Source organism: Carcharodon carcharias, chromosome 28 (genome assembly GCF_017639515.1).
Source record: "Carcharodon carcharias isolate sCarCar2 chromosome 28, sCarCar2.pri, whole genome shotgun sequence".
NCBI lineage: Eukaryota > Metazoa > Chordata > Chondrichthyes > Lamniformes > Lamnidae > Carcharodon > Carcharodon carcharias.
Genome location: NC_054494.1, coordinates 15,893,245 through 15,909,949, shown reverse-complemented (window position 1 = coordinate 15,909,949; position 16,705 = coordinate 15,893,245). Strand labels below are relative to the sequence as shown.

General features: G+C 40.6%; 1 protein-coding gene across 3 annotated transcripts in view; it reads left to right on the top strand.

The window, feature by feature from the left end:
- Positions 1 to 16,216, top strand: part of LOC121270885 (annexin A5-like) — a 38,454-nt gene extending 22,238 nt beyond the window's left edge. For all 3 annotated transcript variants that reach the window (XM_041176449.1, XM_041176450.1, XM_041176451.1), the window contains 6 exons: positions 1,495 to 1,548; positions 2,917 to 3,010; positions 8,116 to 8,211; positions 11,520 to 11,578; positions 12,693 to 12,815; positions 14,685 to 16,216. In XM_041176449.1, the coding sequence (XP_041032383.1) occupies positions 1,495 to 1,548; positions 2,917 to 3,010; positions 8,116 to 8,211; positions 11,520 to 11,578; positions 12,693 to 12,815; positions 14,685 to 14,744 (486 nt within the window). In that variant the 3' untranslated portion in view covers positions 14,745 to 16,216. The remainder of the gene's footprint in view (positions 1 to 1,494; positions 1,549 to 2,916; positions 3,011 to 8,115; positions 8,212 to 11,519; positions 11,579 to 12,692; positions 12,816 to 14,684) is intronic.
- Positions 16,217 to 16,705: the final 489 nt, after the last annotated feature.

Here is a 16,705-nt window from a genome sequence, read left to right as displayed (position 1 = left end):
AGGATGAAAAAATGTAATAATCCGTGACCTATTTGCAATCTCCAGAGTTTCGATGCTGGCACTTCTAATGAAGCTTGACTGTGACTTTGCTGCTGCTGCTGCTAGTGAGAACAATGCTCTCTCCTGAAGCTTGGGTGACAATTAAGTTCATGGCATTTCATTTCGTTGTTAATTCTGCTCTCTCTCCAAGCACCCCTCTGAGATTTGTCATCTTATTAAACTTTCAAGTTTCTAGAGCTTGATTGTGCCTGGTAATGCACTTAAGTCATGCTTGACTTTATGTAAATCTTGTTTGTTTTTTTTTAAGAACTGGATCCTGGATTTCAGCTCTGCTGGGATTTAATCGTGCCTTTTGACCTGGTCTTTAAATTCTGGTCATGGTTTTTCTTTTATCGCTTCAAAGGCCTCTAACTTATTGAGCTGAGATCCTTTTCTTTTCCGAACTCTTCATAAAGCTCCAAGCGTTTGAGACCAAGGATATTTATTCATCCTTAGCAAAGGTTGTTGTTTGTTGGAGTAGCGTCCATTGGAATTGAAGACCAAATATCCTTTTTTATTTGGCCTGGATGAATGAGCTGGGATAGAAGCCTGTGCCAGTGCCCTGATTATGCAGATTGTGCCATCATTATGGAATGAGATGCTGGCATTGACCGGGGTTGGGGTGGGGAGGTGTTGTGCTCAAGCTCCCGCTGCCAAAGCGGGGCTCCATCTCCAGGTCTTTGCATTCAGGACTGGTCTAAAATCATCTTGTTAACCGTTTCCTTTTCAGCTTTCGCATAATTAGAATTCCTGGGCAAAGTTTTGTGAATATTCCTGGCGATGCAGGAATGAAAAGTTTATGCAAAATATCGAGCTTCTTCCTGTGGAACTCCAAGAGTATTGCCTGGAATTGGGTCCTTTTTTTTTTAAAAAAAAAAATGTGCAAGTGATGAATGACACTCCCATTACATGTTGATGTTGGGGCTTTTTTAAGTTGCCGTTTTCCCTGGATTCAAGAATACCAGTAATTGAATCCTGTGCAATACCACTTGGTTGCTGCACTTTTTAAGTGATCTGTCATGACAGATGTTATTTGACCTTTGAAGCTATTTACAACCCCAGTTACAACAATCTACATGGCATGAATTTTTGTAGACTCATAATTTTTTTTTCAGTCTCTTGGTGTGGCTGATTAGACAAACCTTTTTGTAAACAAAAGCATTAGAAGTATTTGGAAATTACAGTTACTGTTGGAAACCATAAGACAAATATAATTGAGCTGCTGTCTAATGGAGCACTAAAGTCATTGATACCAGGTTAGTCAGTGGCACCCAGAATCTCACTATAGTGCTTACTGGTATCCCAGTGCCACTTGACTAAATTTCAAGGAGTTTAGTGGTCCTGTTGCTTTTGGGTGTATTTTCTCATTACTGCCAGTGGCCATCGAACAAAGTAAAGCAACAGGGTTATTTCTGTCTCTTGTTTTAAATTGAAATCTCTTTTTATTAAACTTAGGGTAACAGAGACGAAGGGGGAGCTGATCCATCTCAAGCAGAAGATGATGCAAAGGTGAGATGCATAAATGTTATTGAGCCACAGCTTTCTCTACATACCTGTTGCAATCTTAATCTTCCTCCCATCAATACCAATTCTCCTGAACCCTATCTCCCTAAAAATCCAAATAAGGTGGATGATGTTCAGTCCTCTCTGCTGGCAGGAACATACAGGTAGTGTAATCCAGAACCTGAATGACATCGCTGATGTCTTTTTTTTTTTTTGCAGCATGGTAGTGATTTGGTCCCTTGGATTATCCAAATGACAGGGAGGGAAAACCTTGCTAACCTTTGCTTTCCTGTGATGTTGGCCAACAGGCTAAGCATGCAATTAAGCAGCCTAATGAGGTTCATTGGAGCCCTAACTGCAGTCCATAAAGTAATAAATTACAGAAGTCATTCACTTTACAGTAGGGAGAATTAATGCTCCTGACTTAACTCCACAAGGATGGACTCTGGCCAACGCTGGCAGAAAGTCATTCGGTTACGCTTTTAACTTGGCCACAACCCTGCGGCAGCTGTGTGCTGGTGGAGTTGGCTGGATGATCAGCCCCCTCCAACCAGTGAGGTGCATAGGCCATCGGTGAAACAATGAGACCGACTATTCAGGCTGAGCCTTCCTTACCACCTCTTTTTATAGAGATGGCCGTGTGAGAATCAACCCAATTCCGGAGGTTGCATTCTATTCACCCTCTGTTTTAAAATGAGATGCTCTGCAGCATCTGATTCAGCTTCTTTTCCTACACTTTTTTTGACCTTGGCATCTGCCCTATGGGTCTTTGAGATTCTGCAATAATGACTGCAGGATGAAATATCAGGACACTTGAAATCCAAGTGTAAATTTGGGAAAGGCATTCTTGGTTATCTAGCCACAATTTTTCATAGCTGGAAGTGACAGTAATTTCCCATTACATGGAGACACTTACACCTGAAGATTCTGCTTGCTAGAATGTGCTATTCCTTCCCCATGGGGATATGCCCTTATTGCTCAAGTCTAGAGAATTTGGGCACAGATTGGCAAATCCTGACTGCCAATCTCCAGTGTCCATGTGGATACTAGCTGTCCTCAAAAATACCACGTGCACAGATGCCCAAAGAGAACAGGGAGCAAACATTCAGTGGGGATGAGAATTACTCGATCCAAATATAAGCACCCATTTCCTAGAGTTTAGTGAGTTGTTCAGTTGGATGGCGAACTGAAGGTGACATACGTTCCTTCTAATTAAATGAGTGGAATGGCACCTGGTAGATGTGCAGCAACACATCCATACTTGTGCAGTCATGAAACTATAATACTTTTACAAAGGTATCTCTTCACTTATGAATAAAAGTAATCGTTATCTGCTTGCTTGAATGCCAATTTTACATTTTTTTTTAAATAAAGGCTCTTTATGAAGCTGGTGAAAATGCCTGGGGCACAGATGAAGAAAGGTTCATTGCTATTCTCTGTTCAAAGAGCATCACTCATTTGTTGGCAGGTAATAATGAACAGTGTTTGGATAACAGGATAAAAGAGCATGAAGACATAACTTGTAGTTAAGCATGTAACCTTAGTTGTCAGTGGTACTAGCATTCCACAAACACAGTAAATTGTAGCATCCATAGGTTATTTAATTTACTTGAATTACTTTCTTAAGTTAGAATGGCAGGACAGGTGTTATGTTGCAGCTGTGAGATGTGGGAGCTTGTGGATGCCAAGGTGATCCACAACAAACATGTCTACAGGAAGTGTAAGCAGCTAGAGGAATTCCAAATCAGGATTATTGACCTGGAAACTGAATCGCAGACACTGTGCAACATAAGGGAGGGGGAGAAATAACTGGATAGAAGACAGTCACACCTCTTAGAATAAGGTCATCTTTGGACAGGAGGATGGGACTAAACACAGTAGTGGAGGAGCCTCAGAATTTGCAATTGTCAAACAGGTTTGAGGCACTCACAACCTGTGTGGTGGGGAAGGAAAGGAATGAAGTGGTAGTAGGGGAATAGTATAATGTGGGGGATTGACACTGTTCTCCACAGCAAAGAGCGAGAGTCCACATGGCTACATTGCCTGCCCAGTGCCAGGGTTCAGGACATCTGCTCAGGGCTAGAGAGGAACTTGCAGTGGGAGGGGGAGTTGTCATGGTCCATATAGGTACCAATGACACAGGTAGAACTAAGAGGTTCTACAAAGTTAGTATGAGGAGCTAGGTACCAAATTAAGCAGAATCTCTAGATTATCACCTGAGCCATGTGTAAATTGGCATAGGGCAAATTAGATTAGAGACAAATGTGTGGCTCAAAGACTGGTATGGGAGAAGTGGGTTCCGGTTTGTGGGTCACTGGCATCAGTGCTGGGGAAAGTGGGGGCTGTACCATTGGGATACACATCTGTGCTGGGACAAGCGTCTTTGCAAATTGCATAACTAGGGACATAGGGCTTTAAACTAAATGAGGGGTGTGGGATCAAGTTTGAGTAGAGGTAGCAATTCAAGGTGTAAGAGTCAAGATGGGAGAGCAAGATAGTAATATGAAAAGAGGGTCTGAGAATGGCAGGAAGGGACAGAGGTAAAAAGACTTAAGAATACATCAATCAAGACTAGATGTTACAAGACTAGTAAAACTGAAGGCTCTCTATCTGAATGTATGTAGCATTCATAACAAAGTAAATGAATGATGACCCACATTGAAGTAAATAAATATGATCGGATAGCAATTACAGAGACGTGGCTGCAGGACGACAAAGATTGGGTCCTTAATATTGAGGGGTACATGGCATTCAAGAAGAATAGGAAGCTAGGTGAAAGTAGGGGGGGTGGGGTTAGCACTCTTAATCAGAGGGCATTGGTGCAATAGTTAGAGATGACCTTGGTTCAGGAGATCAGGATGGTGAGTCAGTTTGGGTGGAGATTAGGAATAGTAAGGGAAAAACATTTAGTGAGAGTGGTCTACAGGTCCCCTAACAGCCAGTGTAGGACAAAGTATTCAAGAGAAAATATTGTGTGCTTGTGATAAAGGGATGGCAATAGTCATGGATGATTTTAATCTACACATACACAGAAAAATCAGATTGGCAGTAGTAGCCTGGACGAGGAGTTAGTTTCATGGAGCAGCATGTTCTGGAACCAACCAGAGCCAGTTATATTAGACTTGATATTGTGTAATGTGACAGGATTAATGACCCGAGTAAAGGCACCGCTAGGTAGCAGTGACCACAATGATTTGAATTTTACATCTAGTTTGAAAGGGAGAAGAGTGGGTCTAAGACTAGTATCTTAAACTTAAATAAGGGCAACTATGTGGGGGTGAAAGCTGAGCTAGTTGAATTGAACTGGGAAACTAGGTGAGAGGATAGCTCAATAGAGAAGCAGTGGCAGACATTTAAGGGGATATTTGAGTATTCAGGATAAATAAATTCCTACTATAAAGAAATTCTAAGGGGAGAACCCACTATCTGTGGTTAAGTAAAGAAGTTAAGAAAAGCATCAAACTTGAGGAAAAAGCATACCACTCTGCAAAGATGAGTGGCAGGACAGATGATTGGACAGAACAAAGAATGGCTAAAAGGTTGATCAGGAGAAGGAAATTAGAGTATGAGAGAAAGCTAGCTAGAAATCTAAAAATGGATAGCAAAAGTTTCTACAAGTACTTAAAAAAGAAAAGAGTAAGTAAGAGTGAGTGTTGGTTCTCTAGAGAGACAATAGAGAGTTAATAGATAAGGAAATGGCAGAAGAAATGAACAATTACTTTGTCTGTGCTCACTATACTGGATACAAAAAACATTCTAGTAATAGCTGCAAATCAGGTGTTGAACAGAAGGGAAATCTGACCAATTTGATTGAATTTTTCAGAGGTGACCAGGTGTGTAGATGAGGGCAATGCATTTTTCATTGTCTATTTAGACATCAGTGAGGCTTTTGCTACAGTCCTGCATGGGAGATTGATAATGGTGAGAGCCCATGGGATCCAAGGCAATTGGATCCAGAACTGGCTGAGTGGCAGGAAGCAGAGGGTGATGGTCGAGGGGTGTTCTTGTGACTGGATGCCTGTGTCCAGTGGAGTTCCGCAGGGATCGGTGTTGGGTCCCTTGCTGTTTGTGGTGTCTATATGTAAATGATTTAGATTTGAATGTAGGAGGGTTGATCAGTGAGTTCGTGGATGTCACAAAAATTGATGGGGTGGTAAATTGTGAGTCACAAACTATTTTCTTAAACATCTGCCATTGTTCATTGACCATCTTTTCTGCTGAACTCCTTTCCCAGTCCACTCCAGCCAACTCTGCCTTCATTCCTTTGTAATTACCTTTATTTAAGTTTGGTACAGATGTTTCCGAACTAAAGTTTCTCACGTTCAAAACTGCGTGCTAAATTCCAACATTTTATGGTCACTGTTTCCTGGGGGATCTTTTACTCAGATCATTTATTAAACTTGCCTCATTACACATTTTGCGATCCAAAATAGTCTGATCCCTAGTTGGATCCACAACAGTGTTCTGGGAAACTGTCCCGAATACACTATGAATTTTTGCTTGTGGCTAACTCAGCCAATTTGATTTTTTTCCATTCTACGTGGAGATTAAAGGCACTGCATTTTACATGCCCTCATTATTTCCTGATTTATTCTTTGTCTGATAGCATAGCTACTGTTAGAGGGCCTGTAGACTACTCCCACCAGTGTTGTCTTCCTCTTATTTCTTACCTCCACCCATATGTATTCCACATCTTGCGATTCAGGATCACTTTTTGCCATCGTACTTATTCCATCTCGTACTAACAAAGCTACCCCACCACCGTTTACTTCCTTCCTGTCCTTTTCAAAATCACATACTGCTGAATATTTAGTTCCCAGCTTTGATCTCCTTGTAACCATGTCTCTGTAATGGCTATAAGATCATACCCACTAATCTATTTGTGCTGTTAGTTCATTTATTTTGTTTCGAATACTCTGCATTTTGTAAAGAGCCATTAATTTTGCCTTTTTACCCTTTCTCTCCCCCCTTTCACCCTGTTTGCTTTTTTTTTTTAACGTTTGTACACTCTATTCCATCCTGTGACTCTCTGGGTACCATTACCTAAGTAGCTGCCCTGCAATGCAGCCATATCCTCTTGCTTTGTAAGCCTACTTATACCCTCTCCAGAACCCTCCTACCCTCTTTCTGGCCGCCACCCCCCCCCCCCCCCACCCATCCCTCCTAGCCCAGTACTAATGCCAGTGCCCCATGAACTGAAACCCATCCCTCCCACACCAATCTTTGAGCAATGCATTTAACTCCTTGACTTTATTTAACCTATGCCAGTTTGCCTAGGATTCAGGTAGTAATCCTGAGATTATTACCTTGGAGGTTCTGCTTTTTAATTTAGCTCCTACCTGTTCAAATTTGTTCAGCAGGACCTCCTTTCTAGTCTTATCAACATGGATGATGACAAGTGGATCCCTCCCCTCCCCACTCCAAGTTCCTCTCCAGCCCTGAGGAGATGACCTTACCCTGGCCTTCAGGACTCGCACTCATGGCTATAGAGAACGGTATCCATTTCTCCCCACCCCCTCCCCCATTATACTGTCCTCTACCACTACTACATTCCTATATTTGCCACCACCACGCCCGGCCCCCAATCCTCCCTGATCTCATCCACACAGTTTGCAAGAACCTCATAACTGGACAATTTCAGGGGCTGAGACTCCTTAAATGCTACCCCCTGGGCCCCCATACCTGCCTCATCTGCAGCAGTACCCTCCTGTCCCTGAACTATTTAACCTGAGGGGTGTGACCACTTCCTGCAGCAAAGTGTCCAGCTAACCTTCCCCCTGCCTGATGTGGCGCAATGTTTGCAGCTCGAGGAACTTCGAATCCGAATTAAGGAACTGGAGTCTGAGCTGCAAACATTACAGATATGTTCACTCTGGTTCACCTTGGGGTTCAGCAGCTCCCACATGCTGCAGCAGCAACACTTTGCCCATCCTGATATCACTTTCTTGTTTTACTTAATTACTCTAGCATTCCTGCTCTTTACACTTTACTGGTGTAAATAATTAAATTCAATATTGACCTTATATTTAACAAGCATTTGTAAGAGAAAATAAAAGCTAGCAATCTCAACATTTAACTATGGACCTTAATTTTAATCTAAAGACTAGAAATACTCACCAATCCAACTTGCTAATCAACTGCACTGTGCTCTTTTTTAAATGAAGTCTCCCCACTGTTTTAAATAAAGTCCACACACTCACCCACTCTTTTAAATGAAGTCCACGAGTGTCCTTGTTGTAAATGACCTGCTTACTTTTCTCAAAGTGCCCTTGCTGTAAATGTAAATTAAGCAGCAAATGAATTATATAATGTAGATAACAATGAGAAGTACTGTGGGCTGATTTCTACCTTGTTAGCAAATGTTATTAATGGTAACAGCCAGTAATCAGTAAAGAGCAATGCTTAGCATCTAATTTTAGTCATTTGAAATGAATATTATAATTGGATGAAATGCACATTGTGATCACAATAAATGCAATGGCTTGCAAAACCTGTTAAAAGTAATTTCTAAAATTGGATTTGTATTTCTATTGAAAACATTTTGTCATTTTACATTTTATTTCATTCATATAGTATTTGACGAATACCAGAAGATCAATGACATTGACATTGAAGATAGCATTGGGAGTGAATGTTCTGGAAGTCTGCAGACTGCTTTGTTGGCCATCGGTAAGGCAGCCACCGTTGCTTTCTGAAGGGTCTTCGGGAATGCCGTGATTAAAAGGTTAAGGAGTCCGCCTGTTAAATGTAGCTGCAGTTTTTGAATTGAATTGGGTACAGTTGAAGCATTTGGGAAAGAACTGGAGATCAATCATGATTCAATAAGGGGTGTAGAGCACTAAGTAACAAAAGGCTGCTTGGCCAGAGGGGAAAAAGCTATTGTCTTTCCTGACCATGTAAAACTGACAGCTGTGCTCAATAGTAATGATTTTGCCTCTTGAGTCAGAAGATTGCAAGTTGAAATGAGACCCCCTGGTAGATGTAGAAGATCCCTTTGACATTATTTCTAAGAGGAGCAGGTGAATTCTCTGATAAATATTGGGCTGGACACCACTTTTTAAATCAATTCATTTTCTCATGTACAGCAAACTCCAACAAACTAACTTCTGTATTTCTGACATTAGTGACCACACATCAAAAATAACTAGTTGTGAAGCACCTTTTTTTTTTGATTGCTGATATTACGAAGTGCTAATAAATTCAATTTTTCTTTCAACTCTTGAGGAAAGATGCTAAAGGCATTCCTCTTCCCTCGAACATAATTGAAACAAAACGCTAATCATATGGTTTTTAATTCATTCATGGGGTGTGGGTGTTGTTGACTAGGCCAGCATTTATTGTCCATCCCCAATTGCCCTTGAAGGTGGTGAGTTGCTGCCTTGAATCGCTGCAGTCCATGTGGTGTAGGTACACCCACAGTGCTGTTAGGGAGGGAGTTCCAGGATCTTGACTGAAGGAACAGCAATATATTTCCAAGTCAGGGTGATGTGTGCCTTGGAGGGGAACTTCCAGTGATGGTGTTCCCATATGTCTGCTATCTTTTTGTCCTTGTCCTCCTAGATGGTTGGGGTCATGGGTTTGGAAGGTGCTGTCTGAGGAGGCTTAGTGAATCCCTGCAGTGCATCTTGTAGGTGATATACAGATGCTGCTGGTGGTGGTGGATGGGGTGCCAATCAAGTGGGCTGCTTTGTCCTGGGTGGTGCCAAGCTTGAGTGTTGTTGGAGCTGTACTCATGTAGGCAAGTGGAGAGTATTCCATCACACCTGACCTGTCTTGTCAGTGGTGGACTGACCTTGGAGTCAGAGGTATTGTAAGGGTGGCAGAGTTCTACTATTAGAGTTGAACTACAGACACTTGGATGGAAACATTAAGTGTATTTGCAACATACTCAGCAGCAGCTACACATGCTTTCAACTCTTAACTCTATCTCTACACTGTCTGCTATGGTAGCCTGCACTGCTGTTACTACAGATCATGTGATCTTTTCTAACGAGCTTTATTCTTAAAGATATATTGCACACTAACTAAAACCATAATTACTGCAGGTGGTGAGTTATTTGCTGCAGGATTCCTAGCATCTGACCTTCTCTTGTAACAACAGTATCTATATGGCTAGTCCAATTTTGCTTCTGGTCAATGGTAACCCCCAGAATATTGATACTGGGGGATTTGGCAAAAGTGATGCCATTGAATGTGATGCTTAGATTCACTCTTGCTGAAGAAGGCCATTGCCTTCTTGTGTGATGTGAATGTTACTTGCCACTTGTCATCCCAAGCCTGGATATTGTCCAGGACTTGCTGCATTTTGGACATAGACTGCTTCAGTATCTGAGGAGTTGCAAATGGTGCTGAACATCATCCAATCATTGGCAAACATCCCCAATTCTGACCTTATGATGAAAGGAAGGTCATTGATGAAGCAGCTGATGAAAGGAAGGTCATTGATGAAGCAGCTGATGAAAGGAAGGTCATTGATGAAGCAGCTGATGAAAGGAAGGTCATTGATGAAGCAGCTGATGAAAGGAAGGTCATTGATGAAGCAGCTGATGAAAGGAAGGTCATTGATGAAGCAGCTGAAGATGGCTGGGCCGAGGACACTACCCTGAGGAACTACTGCAGTCATCCTGGAGCTGAGATGACTGACCTCCAATGACCACAACCATCTTCCTTTGTGCTGGGTATGACTCCAACCCATGGTGCGGTTTCCCCCCGATTGCCATTAACTTTTGCTAAGGCTCCCTAATGGGAAAAATGCTGCCTTGATGTCTAGAGGAGTCACACTCATTCCTCCCTCACCTGGAGTTCAGTGCTTTTTTTGTCCATCTAAACTGTTTACTTTGCACTGCCCAGTGTCAGACTTGAATATTGCTGAGACATGTTGGCAAAGCTCTTTTTTTGTTTTGCATTCATCAAGGCAAATGCAAAAATGCCAAATTTCAAACCTCAATTTCTTCCCTTCCTAATTTGGGCAGAATTTTACGAGTTGGTGGGCGGGGCCTGCTCATCGACATGTAAAATGACACGCGGTGACATTGGCAGAATTCCCGAGGTCACCATGCCCGAATTAAATTTTCAGGAAGGCGGGAGTGCAGCGAAATCTTCCAAGGGTGTGATGAGGTTTCATGTCTGCTTTAAAAAATTTTAATAAAGATTTTGTTTAAAAAAAAAAAATAATTATGGGCATGTCCCAACTTAGGGGACATGTAAGGAGAATTTTTATTTTTCTATTTTTATCTTTTTTTTAACATGCACAGCCAATCTCCTTGAGGCAGCACTTCTCCCTCAGAGATGAGTGCACTGTTTTTTGCGCATGCGTGAAAGAGCACATTCTCGATTTTGGGATTTGCCCGCAGAGGGAGTACACAGTGTTTCCGTGTGGATGCCATACTGGGTGGGCCTTAACTGGCCTACCCACATAAAATGGCAGCGCCTCTGGGGGTACCGATCAGAAGCGTGCCTGCCCCCTAATGGGGGGGGGGAAATTCAGCCCTATGTCTTTTTACTTCATCAACTTCTCACTGTTTAACTTTTCCCTTTCTGTCTGCTAAAGGAATATGTACTGCATGATTTTGGTTTTTGGCTTTTGCTAAAATCTAAGTTTTACACTGAGGAAAGTCAAGTTGCACATGTAATGGTATCTGAATCATCTATTCCCATTATACCTCCCCATTTAAAGGCGAGAAAGATCAGAAGCAAGTTAAAATTGCTACCAATGGTGTGTGCCTTCAATGAAGTGACCTAACTATTAAACCAGATATATTGTGAACCAGCCTATTTAATTATTTGGATCTATAGGATTCTGCAGAAATTGTACACTTTATCACAAACTAGATCCTGTAACATTGGAAGCTATTAATAACAATTTTAAGCAGTGCTATAGATAGCAAGGACAGGATTCAGCCTTTCGTATTTAAGGTTATATTTCGATGTTTGTTGCTAATTGCAATGCAGATAAGATTTATGAAATTTTTTTTCAGTCAAATGCGTGAAGAGCACACCAGCTTATTTTGCAGAGAAGCTTTATAATGCAATCAAGGTATGTTTTGGTACATCAAACAGTTGGCTCCCCTTCAACTTTTTGTACCTTTTTTATTTAATGCTTGCCATCTGATATTTACAAGCTCTCTTTTCTCCACTGCAGCCTTTCATGACTTTTATTTTCTCAATTTAGCCATGATTATTGCTCCTCTGAATACTCGTCCCTAGAAGTTTGGGTCTGACCTTTGATTTTTAAATGGTCAGATGATTGTGCAGCCCAGTCTGAGTTTTGAAATGTGCTGCTCTTGATTGGTGAGGCCACTGTCCCTGTCTACATGTCCTAGGTTGGCTGCCAGTCTGGAAACACCCTAGATTTTTTAAATTCCCATCCTCCTTTTTTTTGGAAACCCATCCTCCTCCCTATCTCTGAACCAACTGCACCCTACAACCCTTGGATCTGAAGATTTTACACTCCACCATTGGCAGATGTGCCTTGAGCTGCCTAAGATCTAGAATTGCTTTTGCACTCCACCCCACCCCCTCCTCTTGTACAACACATCTCAAGACCTCCTTGATGAAGCTTTAGCCCACCTATCCTGATATCTCCTTGTGGTTCAATGCCAATTTTTTTTTTCATGCTTTTTCTATGAAACATCTTCAGACATTCCTTTAGCGCACAAGGTGCTAAATAAATGCTAGTTGTAGCTCATAAGCAGGATACAAATGGATTCTGTCTTGCAGACTAAGTATTTGTCGCCTTATTGTGCTTTGATCTAGTATTTTGAGGTAAATTTAGAAACACATTTCAATGGCTTAATTATGGGAGCAGGAATAGTCATGAGCCTCAAAGTGAGTAGAGTGGAGTGCAAGGACCAGATGTCTGGGCCTAAATTATAGATTTATGTCTCCCTGGTGTATAGTACCTAGGTCTGTAAATATTTTTTTTGAATAACAGCCTGTAGTAAATGCTTAAGGTAACAAGGCATTCCTTCTAAGCCTGCAACCCAAGACGAAACAGTCTGCATATAGTTCTGATGTCAGGTTCTACATGAGTGCACAACACTCCAGCCCCCTTTCATTTGACAATGCAACAACAAAAACATTGTCAGGCTGTGATCTGCTTCAGCCACGATGGCATAATTGATCTAAAGGTTTGTTTTTTTTTAAATCAGGGTGCTGGAACAGATGACAACACCCTGATTAGAGTTATGGTGTCTCGATCTGAAGTTGACATGGTGGAGATCAAAGCTATTTATAAATCCAAGTATGATGAGCCTCTGGATTCTGCAATTGTGGTATGTCATAGATCTCTTCTTAAGGCTACTTAATTGAAGCAGCAAACTGTTAAGTTTGAGTAAAGCTAAGATCTGCTTTTTGTATTTGTCGAAAAGATATCTTGAAGGGGAGTTTCGATCCATTCTTATCAAAGAATGGCGTTTTTACTTGGCAATTTTGCTTTCTCTTCATTGAGGTTTGTAGAATGTGGAGGGCAAAAGGATTTCATTCTAGGACACCATCAATGTTTTATTTAATGTGGCCTATGAATGTTGGTAGTGGTTGAGTTTGTATTGTAAAACTGCCCTCCATTTACCACAAGTTGGCAGTTGCCAACTCCTGATGCAGTGGATTGGCACTTCTTTTAATGAAATGATGGGTTAGACCACATTGTTACAGTTGGGTAGAAGGTGTTTTACTGGTGCATCTGTCTGTGCTTCGCCTGGGCGTTCTGGTTGCTGTGACTGGGTGTCCCAGGTATTCTGGGTTTTTTTTAAGTATTAACATTCATCATCTTGCACTTAAATTGTAAATTAAAATACCAAAACCTTTAAATTTAAGGGGCACTGCCTTAATGATTTCTTTATTTTTTTTTCTGCCTCCCAATTGTATAAGTGATTTTTGGCTCGATTTGACTGTGTGTTATGATCCTGTTTCATTATGACTTGCATTCTTCAGTAAAGAGACCAGGGTAAGATGCCACCTCCCCAAGTTTAAAATTTGTATTTCATGTGACCATTACACAGATTTTTGAGCATTTTTGTATTAATGCAGACTACATTTTCTTTCATGGGATGTGGGCCTAGCTTTTTTTTGGGAAAAATATACTTTATTCATAAAATACCTGAGTATTTCAGAATGGCTATCAAAGTGCAATCATATTCAAGTTTTCCACAGAGCTCATGAGGTGCTTCAATACAATCAATGAACCTTACAGACATTTCAACACGGTCATTACAGTGCAATGGTAGTCAAGTTATCCACATAGATGTGGCCCTAACTGGCCGAGCCATCATTTATTGCTAATCACCCTTGAACTGAGTGGCTTGCTGGGCAGTTAAGAGTCAACCATTGTACTGTGGGTCTGGAATCATATGTAGCCCAGATAGGTAAGGACAGCAAGCTTCCTTTCCTAAAAGGACATTAGTGAAACAAAATGAACTTTTACAGCAATCACTGATGGCTCTCCTGGACACTTAGTGAAATTGGCTTTATTTTCCAGATCCTTAATTTTCATTTAAATTCCTGGTGGGATTTTCACCTGTATCCCCAGAGCATTAACCTGGGATTACTAATTCAGTGGTATTATCCATCTGCCACCATCTTCCCCAAATTCAACCAATTGTAATCAATGATGCTTGGCACGTTCATGATTGTCAGATAAGGAATCTCACGTTTTAGTCAGTTTGACCTTTTTCAAATGTTGTTGAATGTGGAAGTAGCTTTAACATGAGCAATCAACAACACTAATTAGCTTTTTCCTTTTTTATCACCAAACCACTTTTTGCAAAATTCAATTTATTGGTCTGGATCATCAGCTGAAGTTGGTGTGGTTGTGCTTGGTATGAGGATCTGATTCCAAAATAGTTTCACACCCCTGGCAGAATTCAGTGTGATGAGTTAACCCTTTTTTTTCAAATGTGTACAATATCTTGATGCCAAGACAAACCCTTTGCATTAACTGAAATGTAACACCTGACTGGAATTGGGGAGATTATCATGCACATTAGCTGTAACAGCCAGCTGGATTAATGTTCATGCACTAATGGAAATTAACTGAATAAGTAACCTAGTAATGTGGTGTGCTCAACAACTAAAATCAGGGGAAATGATCTGTGGATAGTGAGCTTACTATGTACAATTTTATTAACAATTGTTTCTACCTACAGGGAGATACAGGTGGAAACTATAAAGACACTCTAGTGAAGCTTTGTGCTGGCAATGATTGATTTGGCTTTTCTCTCTGACCTGGAAATGGACCACAAGAAGCAGACATTTTGAATATTGTATTAATGCCTTTCTACATGGCTTAAAATTACCCAGCTGACAATCTTGCTCTACAGTATATAGCTACAATATTTAGATATTTACTATAAGTGGATAATGACCTCACTGAGGATACAATTGCATACATTTATGGTTAGGTTCAAGATTTTTAAGGCCATAAAACTGTTCATTTTGAGTAATATCTCCATTCACATGATACTCATTTGTAATTCAAATCACCTAAATTAACACCAACTTCATGTTTTGAAAAAGATAGACGTACTTTGCAATGATGCATGTGAAGAAATTAAAAATTGTTGTGAAATGTATCTCAAATCTCAGACGTTTGATTCAAGAACATTAATCTGGATTCAGCCATGATGTAACCTACTCATTCTATAATTAACCTTTCTACACATTCCCTCATCTGTGTTAATCCTATATAGCCTATATGATATATATATATATATATATAAGCCTAATAATAAATATGGGCTTATGTTGGGTCCTCCCAAATACTAAGCCCATGTGCTTTGTGATCAAAGTGCAAAACATTTAGCAGATAGAGGTTATAACCCCCCTTCCCTTCCCTTCATACCCGAGCCTTGGGCTTCCATGCAATTTTTCTAGCCTTCTACTTAGACTCCACATAGTACTGGGAATGTTATTTCTTTATCTTCCTCCAAACTATATATGAAATAGGATTTTAAAAAATGATTCCAGTATGGATTTGTCCCTCCCCAATACATGAAGCAACTTTATGGCTAACTTGTGTGGAATGCCAAGGAACCTCCCAATTGTGAACTGCCCATGGCATTCTGCAACTGGAAGGTGGCAGTTTGACTTTGTCAGGATTGGTGGACATATCATTGTTTTGTTTTTTTTCCATGTGGCCCAGTTTTACTTTACCTGAATCAATGAGCATTATCACACTCAATCCACCTGGTCTCATGGGTCGCCTGACCAGCAAATTGGTTTCATTCCTTCTCTTGTACATGTTCTAGAGAAACAATATAAATAACAATATCCATTCTGAAATATTTATTGTGCCAGAGTCTTGTCCCACTCCATGTCAATTGAGCCCTTCTAGCAAAGCTAGACACTTTGCAGAATGCTGTGATGGACTAATATTTGGAAGCCATGGTAGTGAGGTTGACTACAATGGGAGATGCAAACTGTGGAAGTAAAATATTAACAGGAAAGTTTTTTGTGTATTATCATGCTCAAGCACTTGTATAACTTGAGCCAGTTTTGGGTATTAGACATTTGTCTAAACCACTTATTTCATTCTGCCAGTTTGTTCTATATCCATATGACTTGTTCATATTTATTGCATCATGTTAAGTTGGTTATTCTTTAGGCCTATAAAATATGTACTAACTCATCCCTTGTAATGGTACTCCCAGAGAGAAAATAAAATATTCACCTGGATTTATCACTCGTGTTCTCATTCATCCTGTTAATACTGAACATTGTCTTTAAAATGTCATTATAAAGCAGAAAAAAACATGTTCAACTTTCTTTCTCTGCTTCATAGTTGTTTCCTTGATTGCATTCTCAACTGGTGGCTGCCTTTTTCCCTTTTTGAGGTCTAGCATATGCAATGCAGCAGGGTCAGGACGGTTTGTCCAGGAACTGCCAGTGGAGCCAGTGCAACCACAAAGCAGCTTCTTAAAGCAGCAAAACTCAGGTGGTAACTAAACTGAACTATGTAGTTTCACAAATAAGAAAAACTGGTTTCAGCAGTGGGAATGAAGGGTTTGGGTCTATTGATATGCATCAACCTATACTGACAAACATATAGGTTCCCATGTTTTTACATTGCAGTCTTTCTCAATTCCATACTATAGTAACCATTCTGTGATGGTACTGAACCAGTAAATACCAGTAATTTAATCTAGCTCATTTGTAGATAACCAATTGT